Consider the following 14688-nt stretch of genomic DNA (forward strand, 5'->3'; position numbering starts at 1 on the left):
TGCCAAGTGTGCCCAGGGTGGTAAAATAATTATTAAAATGTATTTCTAATGACCAACACAAATGTTCTGCATACTGACATGGTTTGAAATCTATAATTAATTGATCCTTTGGTTTTCTAATGTATTAAAATTCATATATGTAGAGCAGAGAAATAAGATTTTGTTTCCTGGGGTGCATGCCCTCGAAAAATGATAAATACACTTGTATTTAATAAAAGTTTTAATTGTTTATTTTAGAATATCCCTCCATATGCAGCTGTTGCAGACGCGTGTCTCTTGGGATATCCTCGGTTAAGGATCCATTCGTTCTATCATTAACAGCGCGGAGATATGAGGACGCATTTTGAGGCTTCATTCTAAGCATCCTTTGAAATGGGACGGCCTTACTAGCCACAAGTCGCGCTGCTGTGACGCAATTGGTCTTAAAATACGTCCTTAGAAGGTCGCAGCCTTTGAATTGGGACACAGCCAAAGTCTGCCGCTCTGTCTTTTTTGCCACTCAGTGGGCGTAACCGCAGTCATTTTCGCCAAAGGTGACGTCACGTGCTATATCCCAAGGAGTTCACACGTCAGTCCAGACGTATAAGTGATCCCACTAAAGATTGTCACCCACAACGATCTTTAAAACGTTCTTATAGAGAATTTAACAATATCTGTGTACATTTGGATTGTTGTGATATATGGAGACAAAGAAATCAGAATCAAGTACAGTTTACTTGGAATAACAAGGATTTTTCTAGGAGATCGAGGATTGATTTTTGGTTAATATCAAATGATTTAGCCAACCATGTTGAAGAAACAAAAATAGAACCATCAATATTTTCTGATCATAAAATGATCTCTCTACTTATAAACATAAGAAACCATTCAAACAGGTATAATCCAAACTATTGGAAGTTAAACAGCACACTTTTGAGGGATAAATTCTTCAGAGAAGAAGTCATTAAAATTATTAATGAAAATTGGATGAAGGCTAAAGAAGAAAGAATATATGGAAAACATTGGGAATATACTAAATTTCAAATCCGTATTATGGCAGTCAAAAGGGGAAAGGATTTATCAAAAGAAAAAAGACTGAGACAAGTTAAAATTCTTAAGGAAATCATTTCTATTTATGACAATAGCAATCAAACTCAAAATGATCTTAATAAATTAACCGAGTTGCAATCTGAATTGGACAATATCTATCAAAATTTAGCACAAGGTGCCTTTATTCGTTCTAGACGTAAGTGGTTAGAATATGGTGAAAGGAATACAAAATATTTTCATAGTTTAGAAAAAAGAAATATCACTGTAAATAGCTTACATAAACTTAAAATAAATGGCCATATTTCTGAAGATCCCACTTACATTTCCAAATTTGTAGAAGAATTTTATAAACAAATATACTCTGAGCATAACAATTTTCAAAGTTTAAATTTCCTTTCTCAGATTAAAAACAAAGCACGTATTATTGATGAAGCTCAGAAGGAAGTTTGTGATCAATATATTGTTTTAGAAGAAATTAAAAAAAGTATTAATAAATTGAAAGATAACAAATCTCCAGGTAATGATGGCCTTACTGGTGAATTTTATAAAGTTTTTCAAGATTATATTACTGAATTCTTGTTGATGGTTTTTAAGGAGGCTATAGAAAACTGTAAGCTTCCTCCTTCTATGTGTCAGGGTTTAATCACTCTGATACCTAAACCTGGTAAAGATTGTTTGTTGCTAGACAATTGGAGGCCCATAACTTTAATCAACAATGACGCTAAAGTGTTAGCTCCCATTTTTGCTCAGAGAATAAAAATATGTTTGGATACAATTATAGATGACATTCAGTCTGGTTTTATGCAAGGGAGACATATCAGCAATAATATTAGATTAATTCTAGATTTGATTGATTATGAGCCTTATATAGGCCTGACCGACAACAGTTACATTTTGTTTATAGATATATATAAAGCCTTTGATACTGTAAAACATAATTTTTTATTTGACTTACTAGATTTTTTTGGCTTTGGAAAAAACTTTAAAAGAGCAATACAAACTTTATATAGTGATTGCAACAGTTCAGTAAAACTTCCTTGGGGTACTACTCATAGATTTGGAATTTCCAGAGGCATAAAGCAAGGAGATCCTGCTGCTCCATTTTTATTTCTGTTAGTCATGCAAGCAATGGCATTACACATAAATAATGATTCCTTTCAAGGTATTCAAATTTTAGATAGAGAAATTAAGTGTTGTCAGCTAGCTGATGATACAGCAATATTTTTGAAGAATGAAATGCAGGTTAAAAAAGTTATAAATTGTCTTAATGTGTTCTCTGAGGTTTCAGGTTTATCCCTTAACCTTAAAAAATGTACCCTTTTTCCACTTAAAGATGATGGTAGGCCTATCCATTTGACTGAATATGAAGGAATTCCAATAAAGAATGAAGTAAACTATTTTGGGAATAAAAATATGCAAAAATCAGACTGATAGAGTACAATCAAACTTTCAACCAGTCATTTCAAAAATTAAGAACAAATTTGATATGTGGCTAATGAGGGATTTATCGCTCAAAGGTAGAGTCATATTGTCGAAGACTGAAGGACTATCTCGTGTAGTTTATCTTGCAAAAGTATTGGATGTTCCTAAAGTAGTTACAAAAAAAAAATTGATTCTATTCTGTTTAATTTCTTATGGAAAAATAAGCCTCACTACCTAAATAAAAATATTTTATGTAATCCATACAATCAGGGGGGCTTGAATGTGATCGATATACATTCTTCTAACATTACCTTTAAATTAAATTGGATTAAACATTTTATTAAACATAAAGATAAAATATGGTATATAATCCCAAACTTTATTTTCAAAAAGGTTGGTGGTATAGAGTTTCTCCTAAGGTGTGATTATGATATTAACAAACTTCCTCTTCAATTATCCAATTTTCACAGACAGGCTCTTTTATGTTGGCTCCTTATTTATAAACACAATTTTTCTCCCCACAGACATATCATTTGGAATAATAAATATATTAAATATAAGAATAAATCAATCTTTTACGACAATTGGGTTCAAAATGATATTTTATTGCTTTCGCAATTGATTAATGACAAAGGTTATTTGCTTTCATATTCTGAATTTTTAAAGAAATTTAATATCCCAATATTGCCAAAAGAATATAGTGTTGTATTTGATGCTATTCCAGCTGGTTTTTTAAGACTATTACAGGGTAATACAGATTCTGATAAGCAATTGACCTTTCAAAAAGAATTTTTTTTAGATGGGATTAATATTAAAGATTTCAAATGTAATAATAGGTTTTTTAGAAGCTTGATTCATCATCCTGTAACATGTAGAAGCAAACAAGATTGGAGAAATATTTTTGGGAATTTGAATTGGCCTTTAGTTTGGACTTTTATTTGGAACAATAATAAGTTCTGTATTACTAACAAAGTTACTGAGGTTTATTTTAAAATTATACATTTAATTTACCCGACAAACCAATTCCTGCAAAAATTCAAAAAGGATCTTTCAGACTCTTGTGTATTTTGTAATATTAACACTGAAACTATTGTACATCTTTTCTTTGATTGCATATATACAAGATTTATTTGGATCGACATTGAAAATTTGTTTGAATTATTCTGTGGAGAAAAAATCAAAATACAGAAAAAAGATGTTTTTTTCTTTCATGAAGAAAATGATTTCCTTAAAGGTCATATCTTTTTTTTAAATCTTATTATCTTATATGGTAAGTTTTACATTCATAAATGCAAATGGACTCGGACTAAGCCCAATATTACCCAATTTAAGGTTCAGATGAAGAGTTATTTTGAAACATTGAAAGGACTTTCAAACCCTAAAGCTACCAATACTATGATATATTACAATGCGTTAAATTCCTCATTTTGAAAGTATTGTATTGTATACCCTCTTTATTTTATTTTATTTTTATTTATTTTCTTTTCTCTTTTTTTCTTTAAAGTGTATTTCTTTTACTTTAAATGTTATTTGTAATTCTTTATGCTTGCAATGGTGCTACATGATGCTTTGATTGTACAATTATTTTGATACAAAATAAAGCACAAAAAAAAAAAAAACGTCAGTCCAGAAGATGGCGGTAATGCGCACTGTTTGCAAACTGCCAGTAAAACTACCGAAGAAGAACAAGCGTATTCTCTCTCCAGTACAGCAAGAGGCGCTGCAGCTCTTTAATCCGCAGATAAACTCACTAAAGAAAGAAAGAAAGAGCGCGCGTGTGATGTGTTTGTTTATCCTCAGTGTTTTTCTCTCTTGCGTGTTTCATTGAGTGTAAACGGAGTCTTCTCTGTGTATTTTATTGTTGAGAGGATGCAGGACACTACAGTGTGTGACAGTAAACAGAGCTTACAGGAGGATCAAACCTCAACAGAGTCTCTGGATTCTGTCTGTAACGCTGGAGAACAGCAGCAGCTCCTGCAGACCAAACTGAAGATGTGTTCAGTTAAACTCATCGACTGCACGAACCTCATGATGAAGATTAAAACTGAACCCACAGAAATCAAAACTGAACCCTTAGAAATAAAATCTGAACCCACAGAAGAGGAAGATCGCACTGATGAAGAAGATGGTGATTTTATTCCATCAGGTATGTCTCATTAATTATTGTTGTGTTTTTTAAAATGTTTAACTGTCATTTGAGCACCTGTTTTGTCACAAACTCACTAATCAAAAGACCAAAAAATGTAAGTACTAACATTTAAGGATCAGATTGTGTTAAGAACACATTTTTTATATATATTTTATAAAACCCGGGAGCCCAGCAAAAACCGAACGTTCCCCTAACGTTCCCATATGGTTCCCGGGACACAAAAACGTTAACGTTCCCAGTTACATGTAGGTTATTTTTTGTTATATTTAAAAACCTAGGAAGAACGTACCCTGTAGTTTTTTTAAGCTATAACAAATAAACTTTTATAGCCTAATGGATGGCCTTTATTAAAGGGATAGTTCACTCAGAAATACAAATAATGTAATAAATGACTCACCCTCATGTCGTTCCAAACTCGTAAGACCTCCGTTCATCTTCGGAAACACGGTTTAAGATGTTTTAATAGTCCGAGAGCTTTTTGACCCTCTATTGAAATCTATGTAAGGTATACATGGATATCAGCTGACGTCACTCACTTGTCTTCCGCCATTTTAAGGACTTGAAGTGGTCGCAAAAGAACTAGAAGCTATGACTTCAATATGCTGTGAGCATCAAAATCGCTATTTTAACAACACTAAGAAGGCTCAACACAACATGATATTTTGCTCGAAGTATCGCCTATGTCTCTACACGTGAACTCGAGCATTGAGAACATTGTTTGTGAACAGAGAGTTAACTAAAAAGAAGGTTTTGAACAACTGACTTTGGATGATTTGGCGTCCGCTCGCCGCCTTCTTCCCAGTCAAGATGTATCGATCTCCAATTGCGACGTAACGAGGGAGGATTGTAAAGATTGATATCTTCTAAAGCATAGTTCCATAAAAATGCACGGATAAGTCGTTGTTTTGTCGCAAGTGAAAAACAATATTGACCTTCAGGTTGAAAAAGGAGCCTCATATGAGATTCATTCATTCACATTCGGAAATAGATTATTTACGTCTGGCAGAGATGACAAGTGGACACCATAACAGCCAAAGTCAGTTGTACAAAACCTTTATTTTTAGTAAACTCTGTGTACACAAACAATGTTCTCAATGCTCGCGTTCATGTGTAGAGATCCGGGTGATACTTCGAGCAAAGTTTCATGTTGTGTCGCGCCTTCTTATGTTGTAAAATAGTGGTAGTTCGGTAGCAGCGGACAGCGGCTGGAAGAACGCATCAGGGATCGAGAAGGCATCACACCCTAACCAAGATATATTTTTTTTAAAGTAGCGTTTATTTTCATGACAGTCGAGATGCGACATGTTGTCTTTCGTAGCCCTTTACTGTATCCGTAAGAATCATAGACAGTAAAAGATAAGAAATCCGTAAATCGTAGCAAGGTAGCCAATGCTTGTCAATAGCCTACTGGTAATCTGTAGGTCCTAAAGATGGCGGCATGATGTAAAAGGTCACGTGACTGAAATCCATCTATACTGTCCATCACACTGCCATTTATTTGTTTGCAGACATTTCACATTGTGTCGGTTAATGTGCATTTAAAACCCCTGTTTTGGAGAGCTGAACGATATTGTTGGGATGACGCACGGGCATTTTTGTTTATATATGAGCACGTAATGTGCTATTCTTTGATGCTGCTGAATGATCTGCGCTTCATTGTGGAAAGTGACAAGCTACCTGATATCTGCTTTAGTCTAGTTTGATGTCATTTCTCCTCGTGAATGTTGATCTGCATGTAAATCCCTCATTTTAAAGAGCTGAACCATAACTTCATTGTTGCAATGACACGTGCGTCACTACGACACGCCCAGTGGCGGAGCCAGAGGGGTGTCCAGGGTGGCACTGGACGAGACAGGGGTAGCTGCAGCCTGGAGCAATGGGCGTGGCAAGAGGTAGGGGCGTGGCAGGAGGTATGGGGCGTGGTAAGAGGTTTCTCATTGGTCAAAGGAGCTTCCTCCTGGCAACTGCGTTGGCCAATCAGCCGTAACCATAGTTATACGTCCTTTCCTTTAGCTAAAAAGAAATCGTAATTTTCTTTTGATGGAAAGAAGAAGATGGATATAATACATCTGCGATATAATTTGATGGTCTCTTTGCTTGACGTCTTTTCAGCTTCGGGGATTATTTAATTGTTGTTGACAGATACATGTTACAGTGAGAAAAATTTATGACAGCATTTGCATCGAAGACATCCGAGTCGGCGATTTATGTCGATGTCCGTTCTGTGCTCTCAATGTTGTTAGACCTATCGTGAATATCGCAAGATACAAAGCCATTTGCAAAGCCACAGACTTCGCGCGGTTCGCCATGAAGGGGGGTCACTGTGCGTTCTATTTAGATAGAGAGTTTGATGGCTTCTGTTCGAAGGAATGAGTTTTGAACACAAGAACACAAGCCTTTGATGCAGGGGCGTTGCTAGACATAAAGGTTTACTGGGGCACAGGCCCCCCATTTTTTGCTGACTTTTTATTGAAAGCCTGCTGTGTGCAAGAGGTGTGCAACACTTCTATACAATGTCCTTTGCTTAACCCACTATTCTACAGAGCAACAGTTACTGCGAAAGATATATACAAGTGTATTCTTCATCATACCTAACATTATTAACATGTTTAGATGTATAAATGGCATAACATGTTTGGAAATAATGACAGCAGAGAAATATTTTCTACATTATACAATGATAGCAATGATTAATAACTTCTTTTTACAAGAATAATTTAAGAAACCAGTTATTTTATGACTGCTATAGTAATCTCAGTCACAGTTACTGCTAACTGTTTGTGTTATGTTCTAGAGTTAAATATTAGTAAACTAAATATTAATTTCATATCTGAAAATACAGAACAGTATAACACATACATCTGTTGATTTTCTCAGCAACAATGCAATTCTTTAGACTTGACAAGAGGTTTTCCTGAGATTATTCCTCTAATGTTTGAGACCTGACAGGGTCAGGATGTAGTTTGTCTAACCTCCCTTAATCTCATCATCTCTCCTTTCTGCTTCTCTTTCCCTGCTTTGCACAAAACATTTCTGATGTACATCTACAGAAGCCAATAATGATCGAGTCAAAATAATATTAGCATTATTATTTAGAAACTTACTTTAGTTTCGTTATGCTTTCATAAGCACTCGCGTGGCGTCACCTTTTGAATGCGGTTGTGCGCGGTGAACGCAAACGCGCGCGGCCATGGATACGTGCGTGCACGCGTCAATGCGAATGCTTCGTCGCTTTTACAAGCCTAAATTGGGTAACTACTTTGCATAAAGATCCGTTTTTGCCGCGATTGTCTTTGTAAAGGATTGCACTAGTTAACTGCTAAAATTTAAACTTGAGATTTACACCGGGGCACAAAAGATTTACACTGGGGCACGTGCCCCAGTTAAAGGGGTCTAGCGACGCCCCTGCTTTAATGACAGCTTCAATTGACGTTTCAAAAAAATTATTGTAAAAATGACTGAATAAATGTTTTTTGGATAAAATGGTGTTTGTTTTGCTTAATTGATTAATGTCACTAAAAAGAAGTTTATTAAACCGTTTTTACTTTTACTTTATTTAATAATTATATGGTGATATATATATATATATATATATATATATATATATATATATATATATATATATATATATATATATATATATATATATATATATATATATATATATATATATATATATATATTATATGCCTTTATACAGCCAAAACATTTGCTGTACCATTTTTATAAAAATAACATTACTTTTAGAGACATTTTTATCTTTAAAATAATAATTTGTTTTTTAATGATTTTTTTATTTTATTATTTAGTTCAAATACAGACATTTCAAGTATAGTGCAATAAAAACGATGAATACAAAGCATTGTAAATACAGCTCTAAATGTGCAAATCGGAGAATAACAAGTATAAAATGAAAAATACAAATGAATACAAAAATAAAAGTTTATGCATCAAAGTAGTTATAGATATTTTCAAAAACTTTTTGTTTTGTGATCTCATGGTTGAACGGGTTTCAAAGTATACTGCTAGGTCTTATAAAAGGTAATATAGGAGGGTTTCTTTTATTTGTGTATTATGCATATAAAAAGTCGACAAAATAATTTAATTATATAATTTTTTTCCAGAAAAATATGGGTTTTGGAAACAAAGTAAAATGTCATGAGGTTCTAAATTCTAATACTGGGAATTTCTATTTAAGGGAATATCTTTTTTTAAGTCAGTCCAAAATGAAATAGAAAAATGGCAATACAAAAATAAATGTTTAATATCTTTAAGTGATGTTTTACAAAAAGTGCATTTTTCACAAACATTGCGAATGTTTTTAATGATTGATCCTGAAAATGTTGCGGTGGTGATGACGTCATGTAACCCGCGCCATACAGAAGGTGTCGAAGGTAACGTACTTTTGAATGAATTCTCAATATCATTATTGTTATTTTAACAGTGAAAGAAATGTATTTTGTATAGTGTTATATATGCAGCTAAATGTTGTGCTATATGAAGAGTTGCCATTAGGGGGCAACAGTGTTCTATATTAGAGTGAGTTCTGTACTGAATAAAGCAGTAAAAGAAGTGAGTGAATCAGCAAACAGCGTGTGAGTGTTGCTCTATGTGTTACGATAAAATTGTTTATATTAATACATCAACAAGCAACATAATATATAGTGATTAAGTTTATGGCTCGCTTTTATGCGGATCAGGAAGCTTTTCGCGTCCAATTGAAAAGACCTTACGGCACGCCCCATTCCTCGTGGCACGCCCCATTTCTTTCCGACCTCTTGCCACGCCCATTGCTCCAGCCTGCAGCTACCTCTACTTGCACTGGACACCCTTGACATGTCACTGGCCACCCCGTGTGCCACCCCAAATTTAATGCGCTACTTTCACTTAATTGCTATGTTTATTTTCGACGTGCGGCAGCACAGCACATTGTTAAAAACAAACATGAATATTAACCCTCCCTGCGCAAACTCTTTATTTTTCAATCACTGTGCAAAGAGACTTGGATTACTCTGCTAATTTTGGACATACAGATATTATTTATACATCATTTAAAACGTTAAAGTGTCATTTTTTGTATGTCTATAAAAACTGAATGTTGTGCTTTTCACATAATTAAGAAAATATACATACTGCGCGTTCTTATCTCTCCATCAGTGATGTCTTTTCAAAAACGCATCAGAAAAAAATACTGTAACTTAACAAATACTTTTCATAACATCAGAAGATAAATGTCATGTCTACATAATGCTTGGAATCTCTTAAAATGATGTTAGTGAAGTCGTTCATTGCTAATACTACAGGATTTCAGCGTATATGCTGGATGTGTGGTAATTTTCTTGTGGACTGAATAAAGTCTAACTGTGGGTTCACACCAGCCGCGGAAGAGGCGGCAAAAACGCGTGAACCGCGTCCAGTTTGCCGCTTGAACATTTTGAGTTTACTCGCTTAATCTGCGCGTGAAATTCTAGTCATTCGAGAAATTCACGCGGAAAGCCGCGTCATGGGAGGGGCTTCTGCGACTCCGCGGAGACTACACCACTCCGCTCGCTTCCTGTAATCACGTCACTACTACAGCAAGCTCCTGATTGGTTAACGCGGCGCGGAATTTCGCCAAAGTTCAGATTTTTGAACTCGCGCGTTTCCCGCGGCAACGCTCAATTCGTGCGGAACGCCCCGCAGGATGCCTAATCGCGTGTTTGCATTGACTTAACATGTAAATCATCCGCGCTTGCCGCCTCTTCCGCGGGTGGTGTGAATGCACAGTAAGATTGCCAATTCTTTTTACAACAAAACCCAGCACCATGTTTTCATTCTTGACGTGATCTTTACTGTATATGATTAATTCGACTGGATTGCCACATTGAACTTGAAAGCGCGTTGCGCATATCCAATAGTGCGCGTGCACAGCAAGAGCTTAAACGCCTTCATGATCGCAACTGTACGAAAGTAAACCTGTACGAATTTCTTTTTTCTGATGAACACAAAAGAAGATATTTTGATAAATGATGATATGCAAACAGCTGTAACCATTGACTTCCATAGTAGGAATAAAAACAACATGATGGAATTCAATGGATATACCATTAATTGTGTGCTTACCATCATTTATCAAAATATCTTCTTTTGTGTTTATTAAAATAAAATACACGTTTAGAACAACATAAGGGTGAGTAAATGATGACAGAATTTTCATTTTTGGGTGAATCCCTTTAACAGACAGTAAATCAGATGTAAGAAATACAGTAGAAAGATTTAAAATTCACCTTTATTATGTTTACATCTAATGCTATCAAAAGATTCATTTATGCTTTCTTGATACATGGTTACACGTCATTTTCTTTTATGGACCCCCTAAAGTAGCTTTGGCCACCCCCTGGCCACCCCATTAAAAAAATTCTAGTTCCGCCACTGGACACGCCCATTACGGCATTGTTTCTGCATCTTGTTCACACTAAGGGCTTTCCAGGTATTTTACAGGAATGTTACTAGGTCCTCTTTTCGGGAGCAATCCCAGAACATTTATGGGACGTGTTTTCGTTCACACAGAAGCTTGTCTGCCAATTGCAACTGCAGAGTTTAGGTCCAGCTCTAATCATGCACTCCTGAACAACTAATCAAGGTCTAAAGTGTCACTTGAAAACTACAGGTAGGCAAGGTTTTATCAGAGTTTGAGATATTGGCACTCCAGGACCAACGTTCCCTACCCCTGCTGTAGGCTTGCATTGTATTTATTGTATAAGTGTTTAAAGCAACACTATGTAGTTTTTCGACCTTTAAATAATGTCTCTAAAATTATTTCAGTGATAGAACAACTCTTAACTGGACAAATTGTACTGTTGCTGCAACCTGAGCATCCTCCTAGCTGCTACAAGCACACTCTGAAAGTGGCGGTGGAGGGTAGAGCACACAGCCCCTCCCCTCCCCCTGCCTGCAGAAGAGTGTCTGATACCAGGCACTGTTGCGCTTTCCAACCACATGGGGGAGCCAGAAGTCAATCTTACATGGAAAATACATAGTGTTGCTTTAAAGGGATAGTTCACCCAAAAATGTAAATTGTCGTTATTTTCTCATCCTTTTGTTGTTCTTAACCAGTATGAATTTCAGGGATTTTGGCACCACTCCACACAGATCTTCTTCAGATCAGTCAAGTTTCTGGCCTGTCGCTTAGAAACACAGATTTTGAGCTCCCTCCAAAGGCTTACCTGAGCATTGACAGGTTCTGAAACATAGAGGACCCAGAACCAAAAAAATCAATACTGCTTTATTAAAAATGAACTTAAACAGTTGGGCCGTCGAGTCATTAGCCACAAACAGCGAGTAACTTTAGTGTTAGACAGTTTACACTTAGGAGGCTTTTGTTTACCCAACTGCTCCTTGCGCATTTACTCCCTTGAGTTTAATCTGCGAACCTAATGCGGCTTTCACATAGGACGTGGTGTGCGCTGTGCTATGAAACCCATTCATTTCAATGTCTTGCGCCGCGTCAAAGTTTAAAATAGTTTCACTTTTGCGCTGTGCTCTGTGACGATTGCCCGTGTGGGGCAAATAGAAATGGGGCATCCAAACAGAATGGAAGAAAAGCTTATATTCGGAATTCCCGGAGCTCTCACAGAGACATTGACAGGATAGCCTTGTCATGGAAACACGTAGCAATTTAAGTTGGCATGTCATGTGTGTTTTAAGTCAAGTAGCTCCTTGTAGGTAGGCAGCTTAAAGTTAAGTGAAATGGAGACAGGCAACATCAGTCTCTGTATTCCTCATCCTCTATTTAACCCAAATATAAACACTGTAGTACTTTTTTTTGAAGTCCCCGCCTACTTTGGTCTTGCCAGCAGAGCACAAATCGCTTGGCTGCGCTGAACCCAGTGGCGAGCGCAGCGCACACCGCATCGTATGTGAAAGCCGCATAACGCGCTCCCCCTTCACCTCTCCACAAAACAGCAGCGATTGGCAGACGAAAAGCAAAGAAAGTACCGTAATGAACCATATATTGCCAAAAGTCGCAATTGTCTTCTTTTAGGAACAATTCAAACTTTTTTGATAGCGCAAATGGTTGAGGAGTTACGGTTAAATGAATAGCGGTAGAATCAGAGCCCAGACTGTTTCTCAATCTGAAGGCTGTAGCCTCTAGAGTTCACACATACAGGCTGCTGCATATGACATCAAGCCTGGTTTAAGTTAACTGGGCATTACGCTCAAAATTTATAAGCATATTACAACAACGTATGGGTGGAGTGTTTTTGGCTCTGTGATAAGATGTTCTCTCTTGGTCAAGGTTGCGAAAAAGATACAGAATTAGTGATGTCCGGTTCGTGAACGAATTATTCTTTTGAACCGGTTCTTTTCAGTGAACGAGTTGAATCAGTACACCTAATCGAACTGAATCGTTTGAAAAGTTTGTGTCTCGAGACAGCAATGATCCACAAGTTACTCACTTTCAGATGTGTTCGACACTCATTCCGATTCTAAATAAGAGCGAGTAATCTGTATCTAAACTCTTCATAGGAGCTCTCCCCAACAGTATCACTGACTTAACCGAGACCTGGTGAACTATGTTGATACTGAGCATGCGCAGCAAACATACTGGTATTCCAGAGTCACCGATACACTGAATACACGAATCAAGAATGGTTTCTATTGGACGCGTCCGACTTGATGAGTCGTTAATACTGCGCATGTGTTTACTAAACAGCACAATACAGCGATTCTCGAGTCAGGAACTTGTTGCTACATTTATTGAGGCATCAGTACACTGATTCGAGAAAGATGTGTCCGATAGAAACCTGAAAAACTAAGAATCAAAAAACTGTGGATACTGAGCATGCGTAAGCCAAACAGTACACATGTTGGACCTCAGTGGGTTGCTGTGCTAATATATAGCCTATATCTATAAACTGATAAGATGATTGACAGACATGAAGTAAGTTTATTTAATATTACCATAAAACGTACGGGAAATATGCATGGTACAGCTAATTATATTAAACAGCGTTTTGACTAAAATGTGTTTGTTAGGTGCATGTGTATGTGAAGATTCAATTTTAAGTTGTTAAGAGTTTGATCATGATTTCTGCTAAAGTTTTTGAATGTGCTTTAGTTGGACAACTAAAAAATAATAAATCAACCATACACAACTTTAGTTGAACATTTTATAAATGTTTTTTACCATCCTGGATGATAGAATTAGATGTGAATGAAGTCATTACTTAAAGTATGTTAAAGAACTGGTGAATCAGTTTTTTGGACCGGTTGCACTTCCCATCACTATACAGAATCTCAATTCTTCATCCTTCTTTGTGTAAATAAGATTGAAAAGACGATTTAATTGTTTCATATTTCTTTCAGATGTGAAGAGTGATTCATTTTTGGATATAGAAATAACATCCTCAACATCAAAAGAGCGACTGACAGCACAAACTGTTTCCTGCATCACCTGTGGAAAGACATTCAGCTCACAGAGACATTTAGAGAGACATGAGAGAAAACACACAGAACAGAAACTCTTCACCAGATCTGAGATCAGCTTTACTACCTTACAAGAGAAGAAACTTCATTCAGAAGACCACAGAGAGAAGAAGAAGAAGCAGTTTCACTGTGAGCAGTGTGGGAGGATTTGTGTCTCTTCCTTTAATCTAAATGTTCACATGAGGACACACAGTGGTGAAAAGTCTTTCTACTGCACTGAATGTGGAAAATACTTCAGAACCAAACAAAATCTTGATATTCATCAGAGAGTTCACACAGGTGAAAAACCTCATCACTGTAGTGTCTGTGGGAAGAATTTTGTTCGACAGTCAAACTTACTTCATCACAAGAGAATTCATGCAGGAGAAAAACCTTTCAAATGCTCTCAGTGTGACAAAACATTTGCTTGTTCAAGTAACTTAAAAACCCATCAGAGAGTTCATACTGGAGAAAAACCTTATCACTGTAGTGTCTGTGGGAAGAGTTTTAGTCAACGGGCTTCATTACTAAATCACACGAGACTTCATACAGGTGAAAAACCTTTCAAATGCTCTCAGTGTGACAAGACGTTTGCTCAGTTAGGTTCCTTAAAAACCCATCAGAGAGTTCATACTGGAGAA

The 14688-nt window shown here is 36.3% G+C and overlaps 1 protein-coding gene across 1 annotated transcript in view; it reads left to right on the plus strand.

The window, feature by feature from the left end:
* Nucleotides 1-4219: 4219 nt before the first annotated feature.
* The window catches only part of LOC135771705 (uncharacterized), a 65680-nt gene continuing 55211 nt past the window's right edge, over nt 4220-14688 (plus strand). The window contains exon 1 of the mRNA XM_073815415.1: nt 4220-4597. Within this exon, the coding sequence (XP_073671516.1) occupies nt 4321-4597 (277 nt within the window). The 5' untranslated portion in view covers nt 4220-4320. The remainder of the gene's footprint in view (nt 4598-14688) is intronic.

The sequence above is a fragment of the Paramisgurnus dabryanus genome, chromosome 8 (assembly GCF_030506205.2).
Source record: "Paramisgurnus dabryanus chromosome 8, PD_genome_1.1, whole genome shotgun sequence".
Classification (NCBI taxonomy): domain Eukaryota; kingdom Metazoa; phylum Chordata; class Actinopteri; order Cypriniformes; family Cobitidae; genus Paramisgurnus; species Paramisgurnus dabryanus.